This window comes from Amblyomma mixtum, chromosome 5 (assembly GCF_055824585.1).
Source record: "Amblyomma mixtum isolate Tamu chromosome 5, ASM5582458v1, whole genome shotgun sequence".
Classification (NCBI taxonomy): Eukaryota; Metazoa; Arthropoda; class Arachnida; order Ixodida; family Ixodidae; genus Amblyomma; species Amblyomma mixtum.
In genome coordinates this window covers 34,008,697-34,036,557 of record NC_143016.1, presented here as the reverse complement: position 1 = coordinate 34,036,557, position 27,861 = coordinate 34,008,697, and the positions used below count along the sequence as shown (strand labels likewise).

Sequence of the window (27,861 nt, the reverse complement as noted above, 5' to 3'; positions counted from 1 at the left end):
TCCATGGCTTCTAAAAAATGTTTATTTTCAGGGCAATACAGCAGCTGATGAATGGGCAATGGACAAGTCTACCAAAAAAATAAGGAAAGGCGATACACACATTTTGCACCACACAGTAAAACGGTTGGTTAGTGACGTGCCTTTGCAAGACATCATTGTCACACTGAAGCCAACTACAGGCTCTTTAGTAACAGCAACCATAGCGGTGACGCAGCCTTTGGGATTCTCTCGGTCCAGTATTGGACCATGAGCACATTACTGAAGATTATTCGGCAGGCTTTAAGAATGGTCTCTAGGACAAGTTACACAATTATAATAACAACGAAAATGCCTGGAAGAAAAAAAATCATGTGTCCCAGCGTGATTTCCTGTTTCTTCGCTTTGACGTGTCCTCTTTTGGTGTGCCATTGTTTTGTTGGCCATGCTGTTGCTTAGAATCAGAGCTATAAGGTCTCTGCTGACTCAAACCGTCCTGGGGGTGTGGATGGCCGTCACCCTGTTGCGAATCGCGGTGTGTGCCTGTAGGGGGTGCTGCCGGTGATGTAAAATGCACTGGAGCAGGTACAGCAAATGGAACGGGGGCTGCAAATGGCGTGTGGCGCGGTGGTGATGGCGGTCGGCGGGGGGGTGATCTGGGCAGCCCGAGCTTCCACGATGTGTCCGTAGCTGCAGTGAACTGTGACTTGTACTGAGCCTGCACAGCAGAATACGTGTAGTTATAATGCGCTGAAGTTACCAACATTTTGGGGTTAGAATGAACACTTCAGTGCACATGCGTGCACATACAAATTCCTCTTCCCCCTTGCAAATTAAGTGATGGTGCCTCTGCCACACAGAGCACAACACAATAATTAGACACACTCAGCTACACAGGTTGTAAAAGAGTCCCCACTTTAAGCACCACACACACAAGCGGCACTTCGCCTGTCACCAGTCCTTCACAGTTGCATGGCGTTGCGAGGTCAGCGTGCACATGTTGCTTCCACAGAATTACCCTTTGATATCACACAATTCGGTTATGGACACTGACAATGACACTGCCAAGCATAGGAAACGTCCATTATGCAGTTATTGTGCTAAGATAACAAAACTGCAAGAGAGCGCAGGCTTCCCCAATTCTTTATCATGACAGTGCAATTTCCATTACCATACATCAAACATAAAACATCATGCTTAGAGGAGTATAGTCATCAAATTTCAGTTGCATGTTTTCCTCTTTGTAAATGGTGCGTAAGACATTACTATATTTGAATCACCATGTGGCATTCGTCTGTGACTGCTAAATAATTTACAACTGAATTTCTCCTTTCACTTGCACTGTTTTTGGTTTCAACAGCCGAACGATGGCTGTGATGTCAGAGGTCAGTATAGAACAACACCGATCTGTGATGTAAGCAAGATGCAGTGGCGTTGCTGTCACCTGCTGGTGTGACTAGGGTAAAACTTTGGAGGGTGAAAAGTAGGATTAGCACCCATAGAAATACACGGAAGCAAAAGTCTTCAAAGCAGTTTTCCGATTTCACAGTGCATATATGATGCCGTCCCTTCAGGAACAACAACCAAGTTCATCCTAGGACAGATTCTGAAAGTATGAAGTATCATTTCGAAGGTGATGTATTATTAAAACACCACCCTCGGTGTGCGTGGCAGCGATTCCCAGTTGGGGGCACGGAACGGGAGCGCACCTATTGAAACACATCTAAGCAAAACTGTCAGAAATATTTTTCTCGTTTCACAGAGTACCTATGCAAGTGGCTGTTTGTTAACAGCTGGCGAGTGCTTTGAAGAAAAATGTGAGAAAGTATGCTCATTTCGAAGCTTGCTTTTTAAACCACCACAATAAGCATGTTGTGAAGTCGGACATACCATTCTAGCTGCTGGGTGTTTCCCAAAATCGCGCAAGCTTCTAATGTAGTCTGACATTACATCTGACATGCTTCCCTGTACGCTACATTTGTTAGCTAATACAGTTCTTCAAACTAGACAGCCTTACCTTAGCTACCTGGGCTACTTCGGCTCATCTTCGAAAAGTGTAGTGAACTCGGTTCAATAATAAGGCTACTGAGGCCGCCATCACACCAACATTTTGACAAACACAGAGCACAGGAATGGGTGCTTTCTGTACTGTTACACAGAGAGATAGCAAGAGTCTGGAAACACTGATAACTGCCCAGAAAGGTTTCACATGATGTGACTTTGGCGTAGAGCGTACAGCTTCAGTGGTGGAGGCCACACCAGATAGGGATGAGCTGATTAGACATGAGCGCAGCATTTCGCCACGCTCCATGTATGCCGAATTGGCAACCACCACGGCTTGAGTGAAAGCGCCCTATAATACGTATAGTGCGAGTGCAGGAAAGGTGCTAAAAAGAGTTCGAAGGTAAAGAATGAGGCAAGGGAGAAGGACGTACTTGAAAAGCTGAACGCATGGCAGTCAGTCTGTCCGTCTGAGGACCTGCCCCATGGCGAGCAGCGGAAGCAGGGGATGAAGTGGAGAAGTTGCTGCTTGCCACACTGTCGGAAGTAGCTCTGTTCCCTGAAGCAGCCATGAACTTTGGCCCAGACAGCACACTTGCTGCGTAGCTGCCCAGACCAGACATGGGCCCAGCCACGGGTGCTGGCTTTGTTTGTCCAACCTGTTTAGAATGCCACAGCTACATTAATGCACAGCAGTAGAAAAAGGTGAGCAAGGCAAGAAATAAAAAGAGCACAACAGGGTAGTGGCACGACAACATTCCATCCATAACTGAAGAGTTCGTTTTAGAGAGCTGTTTGCACACCTCAAATGAAAGTTGCAAGGCAGCCATAGAAGGAGGTGTGCCAACAACTCAGCTACAGTCTACACCCGAGCTGATGTTTTGTGGTGGTTGCTGAGAAAAGCATGCTCTTGAAGACAACAAAACAGGGAGAACAGCTTGCCTGAAATTGTCTTACAGTGTGTTCACTTCACCCTCCTACTTGAGGCCTTCCTATATTATATTATAATATATAATCAGCCCGTGCTTACATATAAGTTTGGTGTCACAAAAATTTTGTCGTTATTAAAGAAAAAAAAGCGTCCACAGCTGGCCAATAATAAGTTCTCTGAGTAGTTAAAAAAAAAAGACTGTTCACTTGGTTTCCACAAACTACTTCTTGACAGTACAACGTGTTGTACCGCCTAGGGTTCAAAAGCACTCACATCATGGGAACTGCCGAGACCTGGTCGTTCCCTGCTTCTGAAGCCCAGTCCGTGGCCTCCCACATTGAGCTTCTTGCCACTGCCTTGTTTGAAGCGGGACTTCTTGAACCATTGGCTCTGATGGAACATAGCACAGTTAATAGGTTACAAAGTTGATTCTCTCACGGCTGAAGAATGAGACAAGATGTTCTACTACACAGCCTGTAGCAAAAAAATTGACGGTGGTTTAGCATTGCTAAGCACGAACTATTGTGCAAAGGTAGGTTTTTGCAAGTGGACATCACTGCCATCTGTTGCTGCTGTGGAGGCCCAGGCACGCTATACATCTCTGAACAGACTCAGTCGCATCGGGCTTGTCACGCTAGTTATAAAATCTCACCCTCTAAATCAACTGAGCCTTTAACTTTTACATCGTCATTGCCAATTTACCCAAAGAATGCCGGCAGGCCATTGCTCCAGTGCCACATTTCTTCCCATGCACGCAGCGCACACATCTCTGTCACTACCGCCACGCAGCTCAAAGCGCGAATAAAATGTCCATTGATCCAGGGAGCCAGTTATGCGTGTTTCCTTTCCTTTCACGACTGTCTCAGAGGCTTCCACGTCGACCTGCAGATTTTTCGGGGTAGGAGGCTAACAGTGCTTTTTGCGCCGCTGCGGGTTCAAAACCCAGTCAGTGCAATTTTCATTTTATTTCTACAGGTGTCCGAGAGACTTCTGACAAATATCGCCTTTTTCAGGATTTCTAGCGAAGTAGTGCTTACGCACTGAAATGTGAAACTGCTCGGGCAATATGTAGGTTAAATTGAAGAAGCGCCACTTGTCAGGCGCGGCATGCAGTTCGATACACAGAGTGACTTTTCTATACTTACACACAGGCATTTCAAGAGGATCAAAATTTTTGTGTTTGATATTGCCAATAATTCGAAATATCCAGGTTCAATATACCCAAGCTTGACTGTACTGCCAAATTTTTATGTACTACACTTAAAACTGCATTTAAAGAGCCTCCACTTAGCAAATCTCTCAATAAAATGAAATTTCTGAATTCCCCAATGCTATCCCCAAAGAAGCAGGTGTATTTGAGCACTCCATGTAACGCAGGTATTGCAGCGGCTGTCCTCGATATGAACTCGCTACTCTGACTGTCTATAAACTACTGCTGTATTACTTGAAATTTAGCCGAACAAAGTGTAAGTTTCATGCCTGTAAAACACGAACTGCCACTAAGGGAATACCTACGATCGAAATGACTGCAAACAGCTAACACGATGAGCGCTGTCCAATGCCAGTGGCACCTCCCCATGGCAAATCCAGCCCACTTCCCAGCTTTTGCTTCACACCAAGTAGCACTACAAGAGTTCATGTTCAGAAGTATAGCGCAAAACAACAGGACATAACGAGGAACAGACGAGATGAGCAGTGTGTGCCCATCACTACAAATTTTTGTTAAGCAGTATTTTAACTCTAAAAAATTAACAAAAAAAAGAAATAAAACAGAGAACAGACTACTTCACTTCAATGCTGCATAAATGTCTTTACTAAACTGGCAGGTAATGAACTTTCAGCACTTAAATGTTCAAGTAGCATGCGAGACTCCAAAAGTGTAGGTTCATTTATCCGTTAAGTAGGGTAGAGAGCTGGGCCAGTTGGTACATAGTTGCAAGTCCAGCGTCGTCCTGCGTCCCTCTTTGTGTCTGTGTCCTTCCGCAGGTTTTTTTCTTTAGAGCATGTATCCATGGCATTCTCAATGGGGCTTTTTATGCTTTGGCCCGCTTGCTCACCTGCATGGCAAGGTCCATCAGGGACTGTGGCACCTGCTGGCTTGCCCCTTCTAGGTTGCGCACAAGGTGGCCCGCAAACTCCTTCTCTTTGTCTGTGATGAGCGTGTATGCCACGCCCTTTTCGCCTGGAAGGGAATGAACTGATGGTCACTGCCCCGCACCCGGCCCACAATCTGCTCATCAAGCCAAATACCGTATTTATTCGAATCTAAGCTGATGGTTTTTACTGAAATTCCGAATAAAAAACTGAGGTGTCAACTTAGATTCGAGGATGTGGCTGCTCAATCGGCATCGCCATTGCGATATTGTGCATGTGGCTAGCGGACTCTCCGTGCGGTGCGGTTCTTTCGTGCACTTCGTCGACTTCGTTTCACGACGCGATGGTGTCAACAAATAAACGGTGTCATTATACCGCTGCTTTCAGGCGAAAAGTTGTGCTTGCGGCGGAAAGTTCATCCAACCTTCAAGCACAGCAAGAGTACAACATGGACGAAACAAATATCCGCTGCTAGCAAAAACAACGGGACCAGTTGTTCAACTGCGCTGCAACCCGAATGGCATTTTCCGGACCCCGCAGAGGCCATCACCATGCGGTGGAAGATGAAGTCGCTAAGTTTGTTAGGACGCAGAGGGTCGGAGCACTTCCTGTTACGACAAAAATTACTCAGGTGAAGGCGAGGGAGGTCACGAAAGCACGAGGCATCCCCCCACTACATTCAAGGCAAGCAGAGGCTGGCTTCAAAGGTTTATGAAGCGGTTTGGCTTCAGCCTGCGGCGACGAACGTCAGTGTGCCAGAAGCTGCCTGGAGGTTTTGAAGAGAAATTAATTTCTTTTCAACGGTATGTGATAAAGAAGAGGCTTGAGAAAGGGTATGGACTTGGGCAAATAGGAAATGCGGACCAGACCCCCGTTTACTTCGATATGCCCATGGCATACACAGTGGCCGAAGGAAGTAAAACTGCGTACTGCGGGCTACGAGAAGGCACGTTCGACTGCAATGCTCTGCTGTACTGCCGATGGACAGAAGATGCCACCGTATATCGTCTTCAAGCGGAAGACACTTCCTGCGAAGGAAGAGTTTCCAAAAAAACGTCATTGTTCGTGCGCATGAAAACGGATGGATGACCGCGGCAATGGTCGAAGAATGGATTAGGCTCATCTGGCAACGTCGACCAGGTGCATTGTTGCGTCGGGATTCCCTCCTGGCCTTAGACTCATACAGCGGACACCTGACGGACGGCGTGAAGGCTGCACTCTCGCGAGGTGGGACAGATGCGGCTATAATACCCGGTGGCATAACCAGTCATCTTCAGCCACTCAATGTCGCCATCAACAAGCCCTTTAAATCTAGAGTGCGCAAGTATTACACTGATTGGCTGACTGAACAAGGTCACGAGCTCACTCTGACAGGTCGCATTAAACGAACATCGCTCAGTCAAGTGGCCAAATGGGTTGCAGCAGTGTGGGAAAATATTCCTGCGGAGATGATTGTGCGGTCATTCCGTAAATGCAGCATCTCAAATGCGCTGGATGGTACAGAGGACAGCGCGCTGTGGGATGAAGACAGTGACAAGGAAACCTCCAGCGAGGAAGACGACGAGGAGTGATCAGTCGGTCTCGTGCGGAGCATAGCCAGCTTTCATTTGAATAAATGTCTTTCTAGTTCAGGGTGGTCTCTTTCTGTCGGCTTGCATTTGAGTTTTTTTTTTTTCGGGTTCGCGAGTTTTGGGGGGTCGGCTTGCAATCGCGGCCGGCTTAGATTCGAGCAAAACGGTATACATAGAGGAAGAACTATAAAACTGAGAAGGCAGATGGCACTGCATTTTTTTTTTTTTTGAGACCCAATGATATTTTATGCTCCAAATCTACACCTGGACAATGAGGGGCACTGCAGAGGACAACTTCTAATTCGTTTAAACCAGCTGGGGCTGTTTAATTTCCAGTCAAATCCCAGCGCACCGCCATGTTTGACTTCTCCCTCCACTGATAAGTGGCTGGTGCAGCAGGGAATCAAAACTGTGACTTTGTGTTCAGCAGCAGGGTTCCACTGAGCCATCGAGGCAATGAAAAAGACTCTGGCTATGAGGGACGTTGCAGTGAAGGGCCCCAGGAATTTCGACCACCTGGGGTTATTTAACCCTTTGAAGGTTTTTGCCGTATATGTACGGCGGCGGTTTTCTGTCCCGCAAGGTCTTTGCCGTACGGGTACGGTTTCGATCTTCCGTTTGAAATTTTGTCCCAAAAGAACAATGCGTGCTCACTGGGGGGTGCTGCCATCTCTTAGGACTTACAAGAAGTGTTTGAATTTTGTGCTGCCTTCTTATGGAGATAAGCAGAACTTAAGTCTAGCTTTAGCGTGGTGGCACAGACTGCGGCAACACCCCTTTTGTAGTTTTGGTTTCGCCGCGTGATCGCAACGGAGTCGCGCGAAATTTGAGTTTTCTTTTCGTCAGCACTATCTTGCAGGGGCTGCCGAAGTTTATTTCTATCTTTATTGGCGCTGCTCTTAGCTTGCTTATCACCGTTGCTCGCGAGGTATTCTCGCCCTCTGTGGCAACGCGCCTACGCGGTTTCGATTCCGCCGCGGGATCGCAACGGAGTCGAGCGAAACGTGTTATCTCTTTGTGGGCACTGTTTTGCAGAGATGGTGAAAGTTGATTTCTATCTTTAGGTTTGGTTTATGGGGTTTAACGTCCCAAAGCGACTAAGGCTATGAGAGACGCCGTAGTGGAGGGCTCCGGAAATTTCGACCACCTGGGGTTCTTTAACGTGCACTGACATCGCACAGTACACGGGCCTCTAGAATTTCTCCTCCAAAGAAATTCAACCGCCGCGGCCGGGATCGAACCCGCGTCTTTCGGGCCAGCAGCCGAGCACCATAGCCACTGAGCCACCGCGGCGGCGATTTCTATCTTTATTGGTGCTGCTCTTGGCTTGCTTATCACCGTTGCTATTCTATTCTATTGAACATTTTCCAGTTGTGAGTGATGCTGTCACCAAAGTACTGTTTACTGTTCCTAATTTTTTTTTACTATTTATTCTCGATTATATACATTTTGCAGATTCAAGATCCGCAATAAAGTAATTTGACCACCTGGGAAAGTTTTCTTCAAAATAATTCGACCCTCAAAGGGTTAATGCACACTGACATCGCACAGTACATGGGCCTCTAGAATTTCGCCTCCATCGAAATTCAACTGTCGCACCGGGATCGAACTCTCGTCTTTGCGGCTCTTTAAAACAAAAAGTGTGAATGTGCAGCAACAACTAGTGGGCACGTCACCCATGATGACGAAACAAATTTTGCCACTGCTTCTGTGCACTGCAGATAATACATCACACTAATTTTCAATCATGTGCACGCTGACAAGGCAAAAGACCAAACCGCACTGCTTGCAGAGACCAGTGCTGCAAGACCAACCCTTAACCCTTTATGAGGTGTGTAAGTATGTTATGTCGCATGTGCACACAAATGGTAAAATTACATCTAGAAGGACTCTAGAAATTGAATGGCATTACTTTTATGCCATATCAATCTCTGGTGTTGTGGAAAAGAAAAAAGGGAGGTACATGTTTGTACCAATGAGTTACCAAAAAGACCTCAAATGTGGTACTAGGTATCTGTACTAAGTTTTTTCAGTGTGTAATAAAACTTTTGTTAGAACTGAAAATAACCAAATCACAGTCTGTGGCCAAGATTGATGCTCCATGTGATGCAGCAATCACATCACAAACACTAAACACTACTGGAAAAATATTCGCAAGCATGTTGAACGGCTGAAATACAGACTGAAAATAGTACTGAGTTCTTTCGTAAAATGCCTGAGACAACCTAATACAGCCCTAAAAACTTTGGTAGTGAAGCGGGGAGCAGGTGTTAGCAAGAGAGAATGTAGAGAATGCAGTGCATGCTGTTCTGATTGGCTCAGATAGCTGTAGCCTTCACAGTGCTGCAAACAACTAGTGAGATGGAGTAGTATAATCTAAAAACAGGCTGCCAGCTCACCTTCCTTGCTTTCAAAATTTACAGGACAAAAAGCAATGCTCATGAAATTCAAGATGGCCCTGAACAAAGATCATCTTACCTGCACGGCCAGTCCTGCCAACCCTGTGCGTGTGGGTGTCAATGTCACGAGCAATGTCATAGTTGACCACAGTCTTAACATGGGGGATGTCCAGACCACGGGCTGTTCAGGCAAGCCAAAAATGAAAACCATTGAAACCATTACTCACACAATCAATGCTTGCCAATCTGGGCTTAAATGGCAGAATTACAATGTTCTCATAGCTTTTAACCCACTAAAATTTTCCATAGCAGTCTATGCATAACGTTCCTGTTATCTTGCATGCACATTGCACTCTTCAATAGTTGTTTTACTGCTGATGTAAACAATTTTTTCCAACATCACCAACAATTCTGTCTCCAGTAAAGTATTAAGCTAGCTCATTTCTCATGTTACGCTGAGTTTTTCTTCCACAATTAGAATGCCCAAGTGACAGTCATGCAAAGTTTCCAGCACCAGAGTTATCACTTACCAGCCACATCTGTGGCAACAAGAACGGGAAAATCCTTTTTCTTGAAAGAGGCAATAACCTTGGTTCTGTCATTTTGGTCCATGTCTCCATGTAAGAGGCCCACTGAAACACAGGTAACGATGCAGTTATGTGCTAACAGCAGCTTCAAGCACCTCACTTTTGTTTCCCTTTAGCTACACCGAATCTCTAAAAACAAACAAACAAAAAGCTGTAACAGGTTCCAAAGTTGCGTACATTAACTACACATAGCCAATCTTTAATTTTGAGTGTGCTAGCACTACAGTCGGGTACAAGCCAAGAAAAAAGCGGTTCTTCCCCACCAAAGGACCCTCTTCCGGCCAATGGCGTCAACTGATTCTCATAAACCTGCTAGCGTGACTGTGAAGGCAGTGGCAAAAGAAAGGGGACAGTCCTCTCTATTGCACTGTTGGGGATAGTGCACTCCCTACAATGCACATTGTTTTGACACTAGCATGTTCATGAGAATCACCTGACTCCACTGACTGTAGAGGGGAGATTCCTTTCACGGGGGGAGCCACTTTTTTTCTCGACCTATATCAGACTATAGATGCCTCGCTAGCAAAAAACCGATCCTGTCTGTGGATGAAGTGTCCATCTGCCAGCTGCACATGCCACAGTTGGCAGGTGGTGTGTTTTAGCACTAAGTGGGTCACTACCAAAAAAGCCATTAGTATGTGTCCTCGTACACGCAGCAGTGGCCTAGTGATATGAGCATCTGCCTCGCATGGGGGAGGTGCGGGGTTCGATCCCCAGTGCCGCCGGGTAGCCAGCGGTGATACAATGGGTACAAGCTTTCCCCTGCCTGGTGCTCGGCTTCTCTAGGCTGAAATGCTCGGGTAATGGGCGTTTGACCCCCACCTTGTGCAATGCAAACTACACTGTGCCATGGGGCTCTTTGGCCAAAGCTGCCCTTGTGCCATAAAAATTCATCATCATCAGTATGTGTCCTGGTTAAGCCTCCAACTGCCAGCTTACCACTTGCCACAGTTGGCAGGTGGCAAAGTGGAGAGGGGAAAATCACCCTCTTCACTTTCAAAGGAGAGGGAAATGCAAGTGAGAGAGAGAAGACAAAGACTGGATGAGGGGTTGGGGCCGGCGAAGTGGAGAAGAGAAATTTCCCTTTCCTTTTTGTGCGCCAGCACTAGGTGGATACCACTAGTGAAAAAGCCGTTGTGTGTCCTGGTGAAGGAGGAAAACTGGTTCTGTGGCAGCCACAGCCAATGAAACCCGTTGCTGCCGGCTGCAGCCATGTGAAACAGAGGGTAGTGTGCCTGCTGCAGCCTAGTGAAAAAGAAGCAAACCGGTTTCACAGCAGCTGCAGCCACGTGCAAAGGCAGGAACTGCATCACACCAGTTGCCATTTACATTGTCTGTAAAACTGTTGTAAGTAAACTATGCGAAGGGTGCATACATACTATGTTAGTACACATACTAGCATTTAGTTTAACAAAGTAAATCAGGGATTAAACTGCATCGCGTCAGCTAAAGCTTACATCGGTTGTAAAACTGCCGTATGTAACCTACGCAATGGGTCCATGCATATTGTGCTGGCGCACCTACATCGCATTTCGTTTACCGAAGTAAATCAAGGGTTCATTTTTTTTGTACCTTAGAGTTTACTCCACGGCTGAAAATCTGTGAACCAATTTGGTGACTTCTAAGACCTGTGCGCAGAGTTATGCGCTAGCACATGCAGTCTTTTAAAAAAATTGAAGGAGACACTTAAACTCCGCCTTATGGGTATGACGCAGTAGCTCTTGAGGGGTAACACCCTTAAATCATAGATCCCTGGAGAGTTCTCATACCACTCCTGGCGCAGTGGTGCAGCGGTGACGCCAGATTTTCTGGGCAACGGGGCCTTTAGCACTACTGCATTAATGTGGATTGTGCATCTTGCATGGGTGAAGCGTGGAGACTGCCGCTGCAGTAAGCAATAGCACAATGTTGTCCAATCAAATTTAACACTGAATGTTCACACTTTTTTTGCGCCCATGTCCCTAGGCAACAAGGCCAGCACCTGCCACAGTTCGTTCAACTGTTGAGAATGCTTATAAGTTTTGAGGTACAGCCTTTCCAGAAGCCTCCAGTCTACAGGGTTTGTTGCCGAGAGTTTGGTAGTGTGCTTACAGCACACCGCTGAACCTTGAAAGGAGTGCAGGAAGTAGGACGATAGTTCTCCTCATCCTCCAGAAATTTGGCGCTTCAGGGCTTGCATAAATGTCCCACTGAACAGATAAACAGCAAACTCTGTAACCTAAATACTTTTGTCCAAAAATGTGCAATATATACTGCAACCAAGGAGCAATTGCGTTTAGCTAGAACCAGACTGAAAAGGAAGTGGGTCTCAGCAAGCACTTGCATTTTTTTAGAGAACTGATACACACTCACCGTTGTGGTCATGAGCCTTGAGGTTGTTTGCTAGCTCCTCTGCGTTAGCCTTCTTGGTGACAAAGATGAGAACACTGCCCACTGTGACCGCATTCAGTGTAAACAGGAAGAGGAGGGGAGGAGAAGGGGAAAGTGAGATAACTTTACAACCCATATTAAAACACACACCCAGACATATACATGTGAACTTAGGTTATTTTAGGCAAAGCCGGTACAACCAGGTAGAAAGCTGCTTCAAATCATTTCATGCAAGAACTACACCGCCATGCACACATCCCAGAAAATACAGTACTAGCAATAAAACTAGCTAAAACTAGACGTATTAATGACCTTTCCCATATATTTTCAATGTAGGTTTTGAGCACACTTTATCAAGGGCCAGCATTCTCACTAATAAGCAAACTTCCAATGAATGTGTGTTGCAGACAATGCCTGATGTACTGATATGCTAAAAAAAATCATATTAGCTAGATTTCTGCACTTCATTCCTTCAAAAATTAGTAACACCACAGCTAAAAACTGTGACATATTATTCAGGATCACAGCACAAGAACCTAAATAATATCATCACTAAGGGAACTAAAGGCAATAAACACAACACAACTAACATAAGTAACCAATATTTGCTGAAGAAAATGGATGCTGATTAGTATGTGTAACTTTAGACCTTCCCAATGTGCTATGTCCTTTCTGCGACCATGTGCAAATGAAAATGTAACAATGAATGAGAGACTGCGGACGGTTCATGGGCAGCTGAGGTGGTGAGTGTTCCTGCTCACCTGATGTGAACTCTACCAGGTGTGTGGTGAGCCAGTTCCACTTGGCGGTCGGTGGGTTGCTGGGCACCACAAGCACGATCTGTGTCACATCCTCGTTGGCCTCTCCCACATCCCCCTGGACCACCTTGACCGGGTCCGTCAGCACGTCACGCGCCAGCCGCTCAACTTTGCGCTTGAACGTAGCACTGAACATCAGTGCTGAAAAAACAGGAAGTACACAAAGACTTAAAGGAGAGGACGAGATGTGAAACTACACATGCTGATTGTGCAAACTGTGTCGGAGAATTTTTGGAATTGAAAATCATGAAAAAAGCTGGATTTGATTTCTGAAGGTGCACCTTGATATTGATGGATGCACTGTGCAGGTTTGCACACACACTTCAGTTCATGCCTGCAAACTTAGGCTGTCAAGAAATTACGTCTTTTCATGCCTTCTGTGTTTTGAAGGCTTACTTGTGCAGTTTATTTGCTGACAATCTCGCCTACACTGAGCCCCTATAATTCCTAGCCATGCCTTCTCTGACGTAGGCCAGTTCACTGTTGAAGTTAATTTCGCCCTGCACTTTTTGAAAACACATTGTGTTGGTTATCATTTTTTTAATTAATGAGGTAGCTTCTCACAAATGCGCAATAAGTGTATATAAACAATTACTGACAATGGCTTGAAACGAAAAACTGCTATGCAAGAATTGTCACGCAAGAACAACACTCCAAGAATGCTACAGCCTATATAGTAAACATCTCAGAATATGCCCCAAAGTGTAAAAACAGCCTTTTACATGCTTCTGAAACCAGTCGTTAGACATAAGAGTGGGATTTTGCTTAATTAATATTAAAAACACTGCAATTATCCAAACGAAATTTCCTCAAAATCATCACAAATAAGAAAAAATTCCAGCTGATATTTCATGTATGATGATTACTTCAAATGTGTATGAACAACGACTTGCTGTGAAACGTTTGCGAACGCTACACAGCTCTGTGACAAGAAAACGCGGAATTCCTGAACTCAACGCTTCCGGCAAATTTTTCAGGGTTAACGATGACAGTATAACAGGAAAACAGAGCATAGCACTTACTTTGCCTGTCCGGGCGAACGTGATCACAGATAGACCGTACCTGGGGCTCTGGAAAAGGAGTGATTGGTAAGATTGCATTGAAATGAATCCGGACAGGAGAACAATGAAGTTAGTAATGCAAGATGCAATCACTGATGGCAACAGAGTGGCACAAAAGCTAAAAGCTGTCCTGGAATCTCTGATTAAATCCCACTGTGGTCCGCCGCTCATTACTTACGGTCTGCAGGCAGCAACCTCATTCATTGTCTTCGAATGGTTTGCAGAATTGCCATTTGTTTCTTCTGCATAACAAGCACCGTCCCCAATAGCAACATTTTTTCTCTAGGCGTTCATTGCCTCAGCTCACTGCCTCCGTCACAGCTTTTTTGCCTGTTGGCGTTTGAATGCCTGCCATGACAAAAGCTGGACTTTGAGAGAGTGGTAGACACCAGCTGCAAGCTAGTGTGATGCTGTATTAAATACCAAAAGCAGCAGAAGCCATAAAGCAGCTATGGCACAACAATGGACCTTTATAATCTTTATAAGACAAACTCTGTTAAGCTGAATTCTTTGGCAACCTAAGCAGTTTGAAGAGTGTTTAATTTCATGAAGACCCTGTACCAAAAAAAAAAATAAATATCTGGTTAATGCAGCCTTTCAGCCAATGAACATATGTTATTGGAACTCTAGCATTGCCACAACACCATAATTTTTACACGTGCAAACGTTTTTTCTACCTGATGAAGCAGTGCTGAATTGTGGGTGTCTGTGTGCAGCACATAACAGCACACCTTCTGTAGTCTGAACATCACAATCTCCAGCAGCATGACACTCGTGTGCGTTACCATACTTACCCACATAGCAGTCAACCTGTTTTTTTCTTTAAAATCATGCACTTCTAACTCGAGGGTTGCCTAATACATGAATAACAGATAGGTCAAGGTGAAAACCTGCCTAGAAAAAAAAAATGGGGGGAAAACAACGCCAATGATGGTACTGCGGAGTACCTTGCCTTCCGATTATGTTTGAGCCTTCACAAAGTAGAGCAGCTTCTACCTCCGTTACTGCACAGAGGTTTCATGCACCCTTTCTTTTTGAAAAGAGCCCTGCAAAAAGTCATCAGATAAAGCTGAAACACGGATAAGTATAAGCTTTCTTTTCGGCTGCTGCTAGGCCGCACTGCTGGCGGTCAGAAATCAGGGAGTCTGCGTTACGTCATGTGCACGTCATGTTTCACGTCACTTAGTCCTGTGTCGTCATAAGAGAATCCCAAGTTTGAATCAGAGCGGCGTGAAAAACTTTTTCAACTTCGAATCCAAATTTCTTAGAAATAAATGCATCTTTCGCTGCCGGCCAAGTAGGAACAAAGCCATGAAATGCCGAACTATCGGATTTTGCTTTAAAAAAAATATTATTAGAGCTCTCCTCACTGTCCCTTTAACTCTTTCGCTACCACGCCATAGGCCATCGTTCGCATATGATCGATTCAAATCGCCCGCTCAAAAAAGCTAATTTTGGAGCATCGTGGACGTGCTACGCCATCTAGTTAGCGAGCTCAACAACTGCTCTTTCCATTGCAGCCTTGGTTTCAGTATTTTGACATGAGGGGGCGCCGTGAAAAATAAAACTTTGAATGGCCGCAGCAGCGTTAGCCGGAGAAAATGGCGTCCGCGTCGCCGCGCGCTCCTCGAAAGCGAAAGCTGACACCGAGCACGTCGGCCGGTTTTGGTTTCGTTTTTTGCGACGAAAGCAGTGTTTATCAGTCGGGCAACAATGTAAAAACGTCGGATTTCGGTTTTGACAGCGAGACTTTGCCTCGGGAGCCTGGAACGTCAGCGCGTACTTGCATGTAAGTTCTGTTTTCGTTCGCAGTGTGTTTTCTGCGGTGCATACAGTTTGTAAATGATGACAGTGGTTTATTTTTGTGCTTCAAGGTCTTGACAACGTATGGCGAAGACAGTTTGCCAAATGCTCAAGGTCGCGTCGCGTTTTTCAGCCAAGACGACAGCTAGGTGTCCATATCGGCACACCGCTGCGGAGCGGCGCTCGGAGATTCGCTCGACTTTTCGACTTTTTTTTTATGCTCTTCACGGCGGAAATGATGAAGACCGTGTGCGGAAACACCAATAAGTATGCATGGATGAAGATTTTCAACAAATTCGGCGTGACGGCTCATGGGAAGACGTGAATCTGTTGGATATTCTGATGTTCATTGGAATTGTTGACCTGCCACGACTGTATCTCTACTGAAATACCAGAATAATCTATTCTGGCACTCTGCCATCAAAAATCATTTCTCAAAATTGGTTTTTTGCTTTTTTGTTTTTTTTGCACGTAACAGACCCGGATGATTCAGTGGTGGCAGCTTCTATTGGCAAGACATGGAAAGTGTCCTGGCTTTTGAACCACATCGATAAAACTTATTTCATCGATCCTGATGTTTTAGAGCTTGCCTAAAATGCCAATTTTTATCAGCTGGCTTTCAGGGAGCAGCTCATTCAAGAAATCTTCGGGTATGGTGAGGGAAAAGAAGTCCACGCCCCCAATCCTCCCATAGAATCCATTCAACGCAACCGAAAAGAATGAAAAAAAGAAGAAACTGCAAGCTCGGCTATCAGAGAACAAGGGAGGAACAAAGATAAAACCTTATGTGAAGCACTTGTCAGTCTACCTCTGCTTCACATCTTTACCCCTGATTGCTCTTCACAGTGGCACCACAGTCATGACCCCTGACTTGACAAGCCATGGAAAGTGCAGTAAATTTTTCTGATAGCTGAAACTGGGAAGAATTACAGCTATAAACATGTGCAACAGTGTGTATATTCCAGTTTTCCTCTAATCAAGTTCGGGCTTAGTGCAGCCGGTAATTTTTGTTTTTGCTATATACTTTTTTTGTATTTTTAGCAAATTTCACAAATAAATGTTCATTTACTTTTGCACACACAACTCTTCTGTTTGCTCCATTCAGAAGTGTAACTAATAAGCTACAATTTCATGCATTGCAATATGTGCTGGTTGTATTAGTTCTTGTGAAAAAAATTTTTCTTTCAGTACACTCCAAATTGTGCATTTTTCCGCGGTAGCGAAAGAGTTAAACACAGGAAAGTGAAGGTGTTCACATTTTACGTGCTCAATTGCACTTTCTTCAGGAAAAAAGGTCTAATTCGCACTCTGTGTGCAAGTGCACCATCTCTGGTGACGAGTTTCTCATGATGCCGCTACAGCTTTGATAAGCGATAAGCACTGGTTGCCTTAATGAAACGTTAAGGGCTTGGAGCTTCCATTGGTCACTCTATACAACATTCCAACTTATATTCGCATCTACCATTACTGAAATTGGTGGGTTGACCTATGCAGCGTATCGACCAATATGCAAGTAAATACAGCGGTTATCAAATAGTATAGTGAGATTCCCTCGAAACTAACAAAGGCACCATTGTCACAAAAAGGGTAACACCCACAACGGAACAGCTCACTTATGTTGCTCTGCTGTTTAAAGGGCACCTGACACACCTTGTGAGATTTTTATGCAGTTGTTAAAATTTAGTTTTTTTTTGTTATTAGCATATTGGCCATTTATGTTACAGGCGCAACCAAAATGACATGCCTTCATTGGCCAGCAATGTTAGAGATGTAAAATTTCATGAAATTTTGAATGGCATGAAAAAAACCTTTTTTTCAGGGTTTTTTTCATGAAAAATTGGAAATTTTGCAAAACATGACAAAAACAGATTTATTTGCAACAGCACGACGATCAATAATAATACTCCGAAGTTCAGTCGAATATGTAGTTATATATGTCATATTGTGAAACAAACTTCTTGTTCTATTGCACTGAGAAAGCGAACATGAAAACTGATCTACAAGTCACTCCACATCGGACTCAGAGTCACTGTCGCTGGATGCGGCACTACGCTCAGCAGCATGGATTGAAGGTGTGTCCACAGCTAGGTTCAACTGCACATACACAAGCTTTCGAACGCGTTTCCCTGAAAGCCTGTTGCGAATCCTTGTATGGACGTTTCCGAAACGTGACCAGTTTCGTTCGCAGCTGGCGGTTGATTATGGTATCTGCAGCAGTCGGCAAGCCAGAGGAGTTAGCGGCTGGTTGGTGCAAAGGTCTTGCCACCAGGTAATGGGGCCACGTGCTTCGCTGAAGACCCCTGTCCTGGACCAAATTCCTGCGGATGTCCTGTACTCTGCTACGTTGGAAATCAAGAAGCTAGGCTTGTATTTGGCTAAAACCGCTTACGTGCACAGCAGCCTATGTTATTTATGCCGTGTGTGTAGCGCTGTAGAATTTGCAGCCATTTTGTTCAAACTATTAGTGTGTTTTAAGTCAAGCCTGGAGCTTATATGTGACCTGGCCTTCAACCCGCGTACTCGCAGCACGAACGTTTTAAAAGCACTACCTGGCACCGTCGATGACGACTGCTCTCCAATCTTTTAACGATGAATGCTGTAATGGTTTTCAAAGCAAAAACAAAAACCCAAACTGAAAGCAAGCAGCCATAAAACATTCAAATTGCATTTTGAAATTGAAATTTTCGATGTTTCTTTCCATTTTCCCTCGTCTGAAAAAAACGAAAAAAACCGGTTTTTTTCCAAAATTGCAGTGTTTTTTTCAGGCCTTCACATCTCTAGCCAGCATCCTTCTCCAAAAAGAAATAACATGTTTATGAGCATACTGCAAGAGCATTTGGACCAAGAAACAATTAAATATGCAGCAGTGCATTGTGCAAATGGCCAAGCATCAGTGCAAGCTGCAGTGGGCCTGGTCCACTGGCTCGCAGCCCGCTAGTGATGCTGAGAGGAAAGCGAAAGCCTTAAAGAAAAAAAAAAAAAAAAGGAGGACAGGGCCTCTTTAGCAACAGGCACAAGTCTCAGGCATCAGCATGTGCACTTACCAAAGCCCATGTCAAACATGCGGTCTGCTTCATCCAGCACCAGGAATGTCACACGCTCCAAGTTGGTAGCTTTCATTTTGATCATGTCAATCATGCGACCCTGTACGCACAGAAAGGCTGGAGGTCAGCTAATGCCACACACAAAAATAATGGCAAAACTGTGCATGGCTGGCACATGGTAGAGACACACATAATAGCAGTGAAGGAAACAGAGGCAAAAAAAGTACACACAGCAAAACACTCACAGGTGTGGCGACCACAATTTCAGCTCCTTCCTCCAGCGCTTTGGACTGCTCCCACTTGCTACCACCACCAAAGCAGCAGGCAGCGGCTACTCCATACACCTTGCCAAACCGCTTGGCTTCAAGGTATATCTGAAAACAGCAGACATATGAGCTTACTTGGTGTCGATCTTGAAGCAACCAGCACAAACAAGAAAGACAGCAAGGAAAAAGACATGCTGTGTATGCGTGTATTTGCACTACCTGTTTCAAGTATGCCTACAAACCTGGCATAAGGGAGCCAAGTCAGTGAAATGTGGTAAGATGGAGAGAACCCTGCCAATAAGTTATGAACATAACCCTCACCTGTTGGGCCAGCTCCCTGGTAGGCGCCAAAATCAGCCCGATTGGACCTTCACCAGCTGCAAGCTCCCTCTATTTGCCGTCAATGGAAGCAAAATAATGAAGCCAAATGTCAACAGAAGGCACCAGCAGGAAGCAGAAATCACCTTTCACAGCTGCACTTCAACCTACAATCCACACACAGCCACTGACAGTAGAAGACAGCTCAAAGATTACTTAGAAGTGGAGACGTTTTGTCAAAAAAAAAAAAAAAGCAAATAAAGCCCAACACATGTTTGACCAAAGTGACATCAGGTTGTGCATCTAATGCAACAATACCAGTCTGAATGCTTTTGAGAGGAAAAAATAATTATTTTAGCCCTCCAGCACAGTGAACACAGAAGAGCTACATCACACAGCCTGGGATCTGCTACAATCATGTGTACAGTAGCTTGTATGTTTTCTGTAAAGCAGTGTAAATGTACACCCATAGTCAATAGTTTATGGAACACAATATTAACAAAAAAAAAATAAATTCTGTGAGTGCAAACTACACAGTGTACCATTAAATCTCAAGGGATGCACCCTTGACGAATAGAAATCAATTATTTTGCCAAAGCCACTTTCCAGAAACTTTCGATGGTGGGTGTACCAGATGGGGTGTACACACTGAGAGAATTGACAGATACGTAGCAGTCGCAGCATAAGCTGAAGGATGAAGATGCAGCAGTGGCTCTCGCTTGTCACCGCACTCAACACTGACAGAATAAGCGCAGACAAAGGGAAAATCCAGCTATGTGCACCGGCGAACGCAAAGCTGTTCAACTCCGAAACCGCACCCACCATCCCCACCTACTTCTCACCAATTCAGCCTGCGAACAAAGGCATGCGGCTTGAACAAGAATATCTGCAGCCATACGTGGCCTAACAGCTTTCACTGGAATATACTATGTTAAGCCGTAAGCATAACCATTGTGAATTTTTGCTCAGATCACAAAAAACAACTGACAAGAAGTCACTCTGAATTCGACAGCAGGCGACAGCAAAAGCTGCAACTTCAGGGCAGCCAGTGGCACAACAGGGCCACACGAAACTGGTCTCTATTGCCATAAATGCACAGACGAGTACGCTCTATGACCCCACAGATCTAGAGACTGATACTGGCATGTCTGATAACACAGCAGAGGTGTGCTTAGTAAGTTTCTCCAATGAACTGCACTCCAACTTGATTGCTCAACTCTCAGCTTCTAGTCCACTTGACAGTCAGCATAAGGACCACTTTCTAGCTGGACATCAGAGCTAAATTAATATATGCTTTAGGGCATCTTGTCTTGCCCTGAACACATCGTTTGTGTTCATCACTTTCTTTCCATACTGGTGCTGTTCTCACAACACCACTCACCAAATGGCACAAAAACTACTCCACGCAAGTGAAAAAAAAATAATCTATAATTGATACAAACCTATAAGAAGGGAATTCTGTACAAACGCAGTAGAAACAGTTCACATTTCTTGAGACAAACACAGAGATGTAGGCTTGAAGCACGAAGTGTCACTCACCTGATCCATGATGTGCGTCAGAAGAGGCCATATGAAAGCAGCAGTTTTGCCAGAGCCTGTCTTGGCAATGCCAATCATGTCTCGGCCACTCAGTGCAACTGGGACACCCTGCAGTCACACAACCACGTTGCAACTATGAGTCAAAGGCAGCCTGACTACATCACTACCAGCAATTTACCAATATCATTCTGACAACATGAGCTCATAAAGTGGCTTTTATGAGCTCAAAAAAAAAAAAAGGGTATAAATTTTAGGAACCACCCTTCAGAAAGATTTGGCAAACTTTTTGTTCTGAGAAGAAAGTAAAATGGCACAATATGACGAAGCCGAATGAACACAAAGGGAATAGACAGGCACATTCACCTCAATTCTGTTTATAATGCACCAACAAGCACATATCCAACGTCTCATGTGATCATTTCTTGTTCTTTTACGCTTGTAACCTGTTATGCACGTAACCATTACACAATGAACAAGAAGTGCCCTCTAAGAGGCTTCTCACTAATTTTCAACAATACAATATGCCATAGAGAAATATGATGCAAGAGAAATAATATGTATTTTCAGATAAAAATATGGCTTGTGGTTAAGCAACGCTATGCATGAAATATTATGTGAAAGCACAGCATTTTGCAGGTGGACACCATCGCCACATACCTGAAAGCGCGACTGACCCAGGAAGCCAGTTATGCGAGCCAACTTTTTCATCGTCAATACCAGTTTACCGAATACATTCCGGTTGCCTATGCTCTAGTGCTAAATTACTGCAGCAAAGTTGTCAACGCCAGTGCGTATTGCTCTAGTACCGTGTTTTTGCCACAACGTTGTCCACGCACATCTCTCTGTCACTACCGCCCCATAGCTCAATGCGCGAATATTAGTTTGATAGTAGTATTAGTTGATGAGGAAGACAGTGTACAATGCACAGCACGAGACTGTGTTGAAGTTCAACATGAGGCATGTTCGGCGCAGAGATAGCCTAGTGCTTTTGTGCAACGGCCAGCGAAGCTGATCTGTTCGCACCGCCGCAGGTCCGAAACCCAGTCCCGGATATTTATTTATTTTTATTTATTTATTTCACTTGGCGCCAACCTACAAACACCATGAGCATACAACATTGCAAGATCTTCCCCGGGTTTTATCTGGCGCACTAAAAAACACAAATGTTTTTACCACATTTTGCAATTGTGGGGAACAGTTTATCAATGCTTATATTCTTCTTGCAACCAGATTTTAATCCAAGCTCGCGGACAATCTGTTTCTGCTTACCGCAGCGTCATGGAGCAAAAACAAGTCAAATAAATAAATTGCTGGGTTTAAAGTCCCACAGAGAAGGGCTCCAGATTAATTAGGACCACTAGTGGTTCTTTAACTTGGGCTGACATTGCGCACCATGTTGGCACCTTTAGCATTTCACCTTCATTGAAATACCGCTGTTGCGGCTAGGGTTTAACCTGGGCCCCCCGGCTCAGCAGATGAGCACCCTATCCACTTAGCCACTGTGGCGAGTGATCAAGTGCTCATTGCACCATGAAGTTACATGAAGTGTGCTGTTCTGTGACTGAGCATGAAAAAGCATCTCTGGCAGCTTAGCTAAAAACCTCTTTTCCACAAAAATGCAAGAAAACATGCAAGAAAACAGCCAGACTGAGCTTTCAGAAACAGTTCACTTTCAGTCCTCAACTACAGCACCTCTGACAGACAACAATGTATTTTTGGGATATAAGAAGTTATACTGATGTGGAAACGTCTACAGCACTACTACAAAGGGCACGCAACCAGAAACTGAGCAACGAAGGCTGATTATGTATTTGTGGACAACACAGTAGAGACATCAATTTCGGACTCAAGGCTACAAAGGAATCCAGTTTTATCAGCACACCTGTGGCCCACAGGCTTCTTGCTTGTGGGTATGGTTTAACGTTTCTTTTTAACGAGTACATGAAATGAACTACCCTAAGAAAGTATGAAAACAGCACAGAATGCAAGAATATTCCAACATATGTATATATAAAACATGCATTACTATGCCAAGGTATCTTTAACTTAACTATAGCATACCTGTGCTTGAATGGGAGAAGGCTGTGAGTACTCCGCTTTGCGGATTGCCTTCAGCAATGCTTCGTCAAATCCCAGGTGGCCGAAGCTCGTCACAGGTTTTGGTGGACAGGCTCCCGTCACCTTGACTCCCAGTTTCGCACGAAGTTCGTCCACGTCAGCTGCACTAAGCGCAGCTATTTCTTCATGTTCAACATAGAAGTTCTTGCTGAACTTTTGATATTCTATGGTCGAGTGGTCAATAGGGGGCAATGGATCAATATACTGCAGAAAAAAAAAAAAAAAACAAAACGCATTAGGTTAGTCAAATAAAAAAGGCTGGGTTATAAGGCATGGTGCTTTCGTTTAGCGATCTCACCAAGCACACATATGATAGTATAATTGGACATAACTGAAGAGCACAGTGGCAAACGCCCTCCAAAGGAGGCTCCTTCAACCACTAACGTTGACGTATTCTCATGATGTCATGACCAGTCACCTTGCACTTCATGTGCGCGAAGGTGAACATAAGTACGTGAACACTTGTGTCGATTTGCCCGAGTGCAAATGAACTCATTTTCGTGGAGAGACGCGCATGCTCGCAGCCTGTGTTTCCCTTTCAGAATAGACTATAGCGGCGGGCGTGGTGCTATATTCTACGTACAATTTTTGTATATTATCCCTCCATCCCAGTCTTTTCTTACTGTCGCTCTGCTCTCTGTCTTCTCTCTATCCTTTATGTTTCCGCTGGCTGCATCTCTGGTTACAATGGCAGATGCCGCAGCTAGCAAAAACTTTTCCTTCTTTTTTGTATTTTTAAAAATAAACCGTTAATAATAACTGCCAGCCACCAGCGAAGCCGCACTAGCAGATGCAGGGCAGTTGATGGCGATGCCATGACAACTGGTCAACGTCAATGGTAGAAGTGCCTCATTTGAAGGGCATTTGCTGTTTCGTTTTTAAATTCACACAATAGCATGTGAAAACACACCAGTGATGACACAGTGCAAAAAATAAGAACAAACTGAATGTGTGAAAGAGACTTTTGAAAGAAATTCTGATTTCAATGAACAAAAAAGAATAAATAATTTGCTGTGTGTTTCTGTAGATACTGAAAACACACACAGAAGTCAAATAGGCACTGTACAATTGCATAGTGATGTGCTGTTCAGGCTTTCACAGGGGCTAGTTATTGTCTTTAATGTGTAAACTATAGAGATACAAAAGTTAGTACGACACTCCACTGGAACTACTTTGAATTCAAAAAAAGCCCCGACAAAATGGCGATAAGTGACAAAAATTTATTTCGTGTAAATGCACTTCAGCTAAGCAACTTTCATGCTATCAGTAGCTTATGGAAATCAACATCCACTGAAACAGCACACCAAGCAGGCATCAGCGAACACCCCTTTCAAATAATTATGTAGAGCAGTTTATGAAGACACATACATTATAAGAGCCAGGGCGCCTCACTGTTAAGTCACAACATGGATATGTGGTCACCTTTTGCCACATCAAGCATGCAGTACGTTATGACTTTGAATACCTAGAATTTCAGTAAAATCTGTTAATTATTCCCTTTAAGAGCAAAATCAAATTTTCAACCCTTGCATTTGCATCCAGTGCCCAGAAGAAAAGATTCAATATTTTCTTGGTTTTGCCCCCTACTTGCACAAGTGAGCCAGTTTCAACAGCTATCATTCTGAACAACAACTCATTTACAGTCTCCATCCAGCTAAAGTTATAAATGTGGAGAACACAGGCACTTGTAAGTTTTAAAGCAATGAAATGGATGCATGCGGAAATAACCACTGCACCTTTGACTTGACCGGGGCAATGGGATTCCCATCTTCATCATACTCCAGCTCAATGTCACTGTCATCCTTGTCCGCTCCAGCATTAGGATTCTCTTCAATGTAACGATAGTATGATTCTTCATCATCTTCATTTTCTATGTCATCCCGAACACCCCTACGAGAGGACCAATGGAGAGCAAACCAAATGTAACTTAGTTGCACCAGGCAGAGTAAGTAAAGAAAACAAGAATGCCAACCCAAAAGAATGTACTGCAAAAACACAAAGTAGGCTGCATGGCAAAGCTCTTGCGTCCTGCAACATGGCAGCATAGCAAATTTTCACAAGAGGCTAGAATGCACCAAGCCAATCTGCTGTGCAGCAGATTTCAGACGGACATCTTGAAAGCATCACCTGCTGACAAAAAGAAGCATGTGTGCCTAAAGCATCGAAAATGGGTTACACTAGTTTGTTGCAGAAGCACACCCATGTGAAGTGAAATTAATGACTTATGCAGAAGGTTTATTGTGTACACCATGCAAAAAGTATCCTGTTATGAGCAACTGCCTTTCAGTATAATTTAAAAAATACACATTCTCCATTGCAAAATCTGCATCAAGAAAGATTGCATGCATTACATATCATACTTACTTCAATTCTTCCTTAGATTTGGTCTCTTTTTCAGGCATCGTGCTGTTTTTGGAAAACGAAGGTTTCTTGTCTTTCTCCAGTTTTTTCTGCCAACAGAAAGTGGAGTTATTCATATACCCACCAATGAATAATGCTGTCTGCAGGAGTACAACTCAATACACAATGCTGTATCACTGCAATCCTGGGGGAACTGATGTGACAGCTTCGAGCAGATCTCCTGGTTTGACACTCTGTAATTACGATAGCAAAGGACGAATAGAGTTGCCCTCCAACCCCTTTTTGTAAACCTCACAAAATGTCTTAGAACTGGTAGGTCACCTTGCCAGTGGTATCATCCTGCAAGTATTTTTCCTTACTGTGTAACAAGAGTGAAGTAATCAGAGGTGCAACATGTAACTGTCTCTTCTCGACTCAGCATTTTCTCCCCCCATTTCCGTCAGGCCGTCTCCAGCAGTGACACACGCATTGTAAACCTACTCTAACCACTGCTTTGATGCACCTGCGTACGGTGTTAGTTGTATTAGTGTTAGTGTGGGGGCGGTTGAGGTGCAGTGTAAGGCACCAGGTGTTGTCCACCCTTGTGACGTTGCTGGCAGTAAAGCCACATCTTCTGAATTTGTTTGTTATAAGATTAGTATTTGCAAAATTCATTATTTAAACATGACTTCTTCAGAGGCACTGATATCACTAGCAAGACAGCAGTTTTTTAAAGAAACAAAAATTCCACATTCACCCAAGCTGTAAACAGCAGAGCCAATTCTAAGAGGTACCACCACTTCTTCTTTTGTTCATTTTGTTTTGTGTTGCCAAGAATCCTATCTTCCTGCCTTCTCTCCACCTCGGATCTTCATTCTAGAAATTCTAGCTGCACTTGACATGTAAGGGAGTCACAAACGCAGTACTTGGAGAAAAAAAAAATTAAAAAAGAATACCAGCCTTGAACAGCTAGTAAACAAATGTGCAACATTTGATCAGGGATATTTGGCTCAAAATGACCCAGATAAGGCAACTCGAGCTACCAACCTCGATGTCAGCCATGTAAGCATCTAGAGGGTCCTCTTCACTCTCTGAGGATGTTTGCCCTTTCTGCTGCTGCTGCTCATCCCATGTAGGGCTCCCAGGGGCTGGGATGTAGGCGAGCTGTCCGCCTCTCCCATCATCTTCATCCTGCTCAAAGTACCTGCAACAGTCAGCATGTGCAGTCGTGTTCAGTATGATCTGTAACACGTTACAGTAGCATGTTGCATGTAGCATGCAACAAGTAGCATGTTGCTTGCACTTTACAGTGCTTCAGAAGCTTCTAATCTACCAAACACGTGAGGGCACTGAGGAGAGTTATACCCCTATGTGTGGCTGCTAAATGCACTAGATATATATTGCTGGCAAGTCCACACCATTTCATAACGTCAGCTGAAATGCCTACTGTGAGGTGAATATAATACTTAGCATGGTAGTGCTAAGCCCCAGAAAAGCCCTCAAGGAAGTGAAATAAGGTTGAGAACATACAGTCAAACTTAATGCCATGTTCACAAGTGAGTCAGAGTTATGCACGTTTGAACATTAATTACGGACTGAATTACAATATTGCATCAACGGGACGATGGGAGAATCTGCATTTGTTTGAAAGTACGCATTGGTCACGCGGGTGAATACATCTGTCGGTATTCTAGGCTTAAACAGCGTTCATCTTTCGTTATCTGACGAAAATAAATCAAGTGTGCACATTTCTGATTACTGGCATTAAGCGCATTGGTAGAATATGAAGCAGTTTCACTCGCCACGCATCTCTGTAGGATAACTTTAAAGAGAACGCTGTCCCGTTTAGCTTAGGTTTTGTATGAACTCGCTATCGCATGTGCGGCTCCTCGTATTTGGTTAGATGACATGTAAGTCATCACTTAATGTGAGCTAAAGCTCAGTAATTTCTATGCCTAGTTATGCCAGCTGAAATTTGTCCACGGTTACTGAAAAACACCAGATCGGAAGATGAAAGATGAAAATACGGCAAGCAATGAGTGCTTACTCTTCTTCGGTCTTTGGCCGCTTGCGAAGATTTCCGTAGTTGATGTCCAGAGCATTTTGGGTTATGGTGCTCAGACCAGTGTAGCCACGCCTGTTGACAACAGGTAGAGCTGGCACAGGTGTTGTTTCTGGTGGTAGAGCGCTGCGACCAAGTTGCACATCGGGTTTCTTGGATCCCACCGCGAAGCTTCCGAAGCCAAAGCCTCTTGGTCGTCCCTCGCCTCCTTTATGGAACATGATATCCACTTAGTCGAGCAAGTTGAAAACGAAGTGCGTCGGTCGTTTTCTTACACAATGGACCACAGTATAGGGACCCCTACTGTGTGCGCGAATAAAATCAGCGTAACGAACACGCTTAAATGAAAACAAGCCGCAGGATCTACCCTGACGTTTTCGCTTCAGCTCATGCTCGAGTAGGACGTTCGCTAGCGATACAATGAGCCTGCAGCAGCACAACTATTTTTCACATTATGCACAGCGACGTTCAAGAGGAAAGCAGAAAAACAAAACTCTCATCCAGACGCGAGAAACCGTACCGCCAGCAGAACCGCTCATAACAACACCGTAAGCTGGCCGTCA

The 27,861-nt window shown here is 44.4% G+C and overlaps 1 protein-coding gene across 1 annotated transcript; it reads right to left on the bottom strand.

Moving 5' to 3' along the window:
- LOC149341703 (ATP-dependent RNA helicase DDX42-like) lies at positions 1-27,861 on the bottom strand. The gene is made up of 18 exons (XM_089543870.1): positions 27,284-27,861; positions 26,284-26,440; positions 25,261-25,346; positions 24,633-24,786; positions 22,840-23,100; positions 20,779-20,886; positions 19,243-19,311; positions 18,901-19,029; positions 18,656-18,755; positions 13,770-13,817; positions 12,691-12,888; positions 11,912-11,992; positions 9,503-9,604; positions 9,052-9,153; positions 4,966-5,090; positions 3,182-3,298; positions 2,412-2,636; positions 1-694 (listed from the first exon to the last, which is right to left on the bottom strand). The coding sequence occupies exons 1-18, from the start codon at positions 27,517-27,519 to the stop codon at positions 347-349; spliced, it is 2,646 nt and encodes an 881-aa protein (XP_089399996.1). The 5' UTR covers positions 27,520-27,861; the 3' UTR covers positions 1-346.

What these genes read in the sequence shown, in the direction of transcription:
- LOC149341703 (XM_089543870.1), bottom strand. Translation starts at nt 27,519, where the DNA reads ATGTTCCATAAAGGAGGCGAGGGACGACCAAGAGGCTTTGGCTTCGGA. An exon ending in CTTACATGGCTGACATCGAG is followed by an intron (nt 25,347 to 26,283) that starts GTTGGTAGCTCG and finishes TTCTGTTGGCAG; the next exon opens with AAAAAACTGGAGAAAGACAA. An exon ending in AAATTGTGGTCGCCACACCT is followed by an intron (nt 18,756 to 18,900) that starts GTGAGTGTTTTG and finishes CTGTGCGTACAG; the next exon opens with GGTCGCATGATTGACATGAT.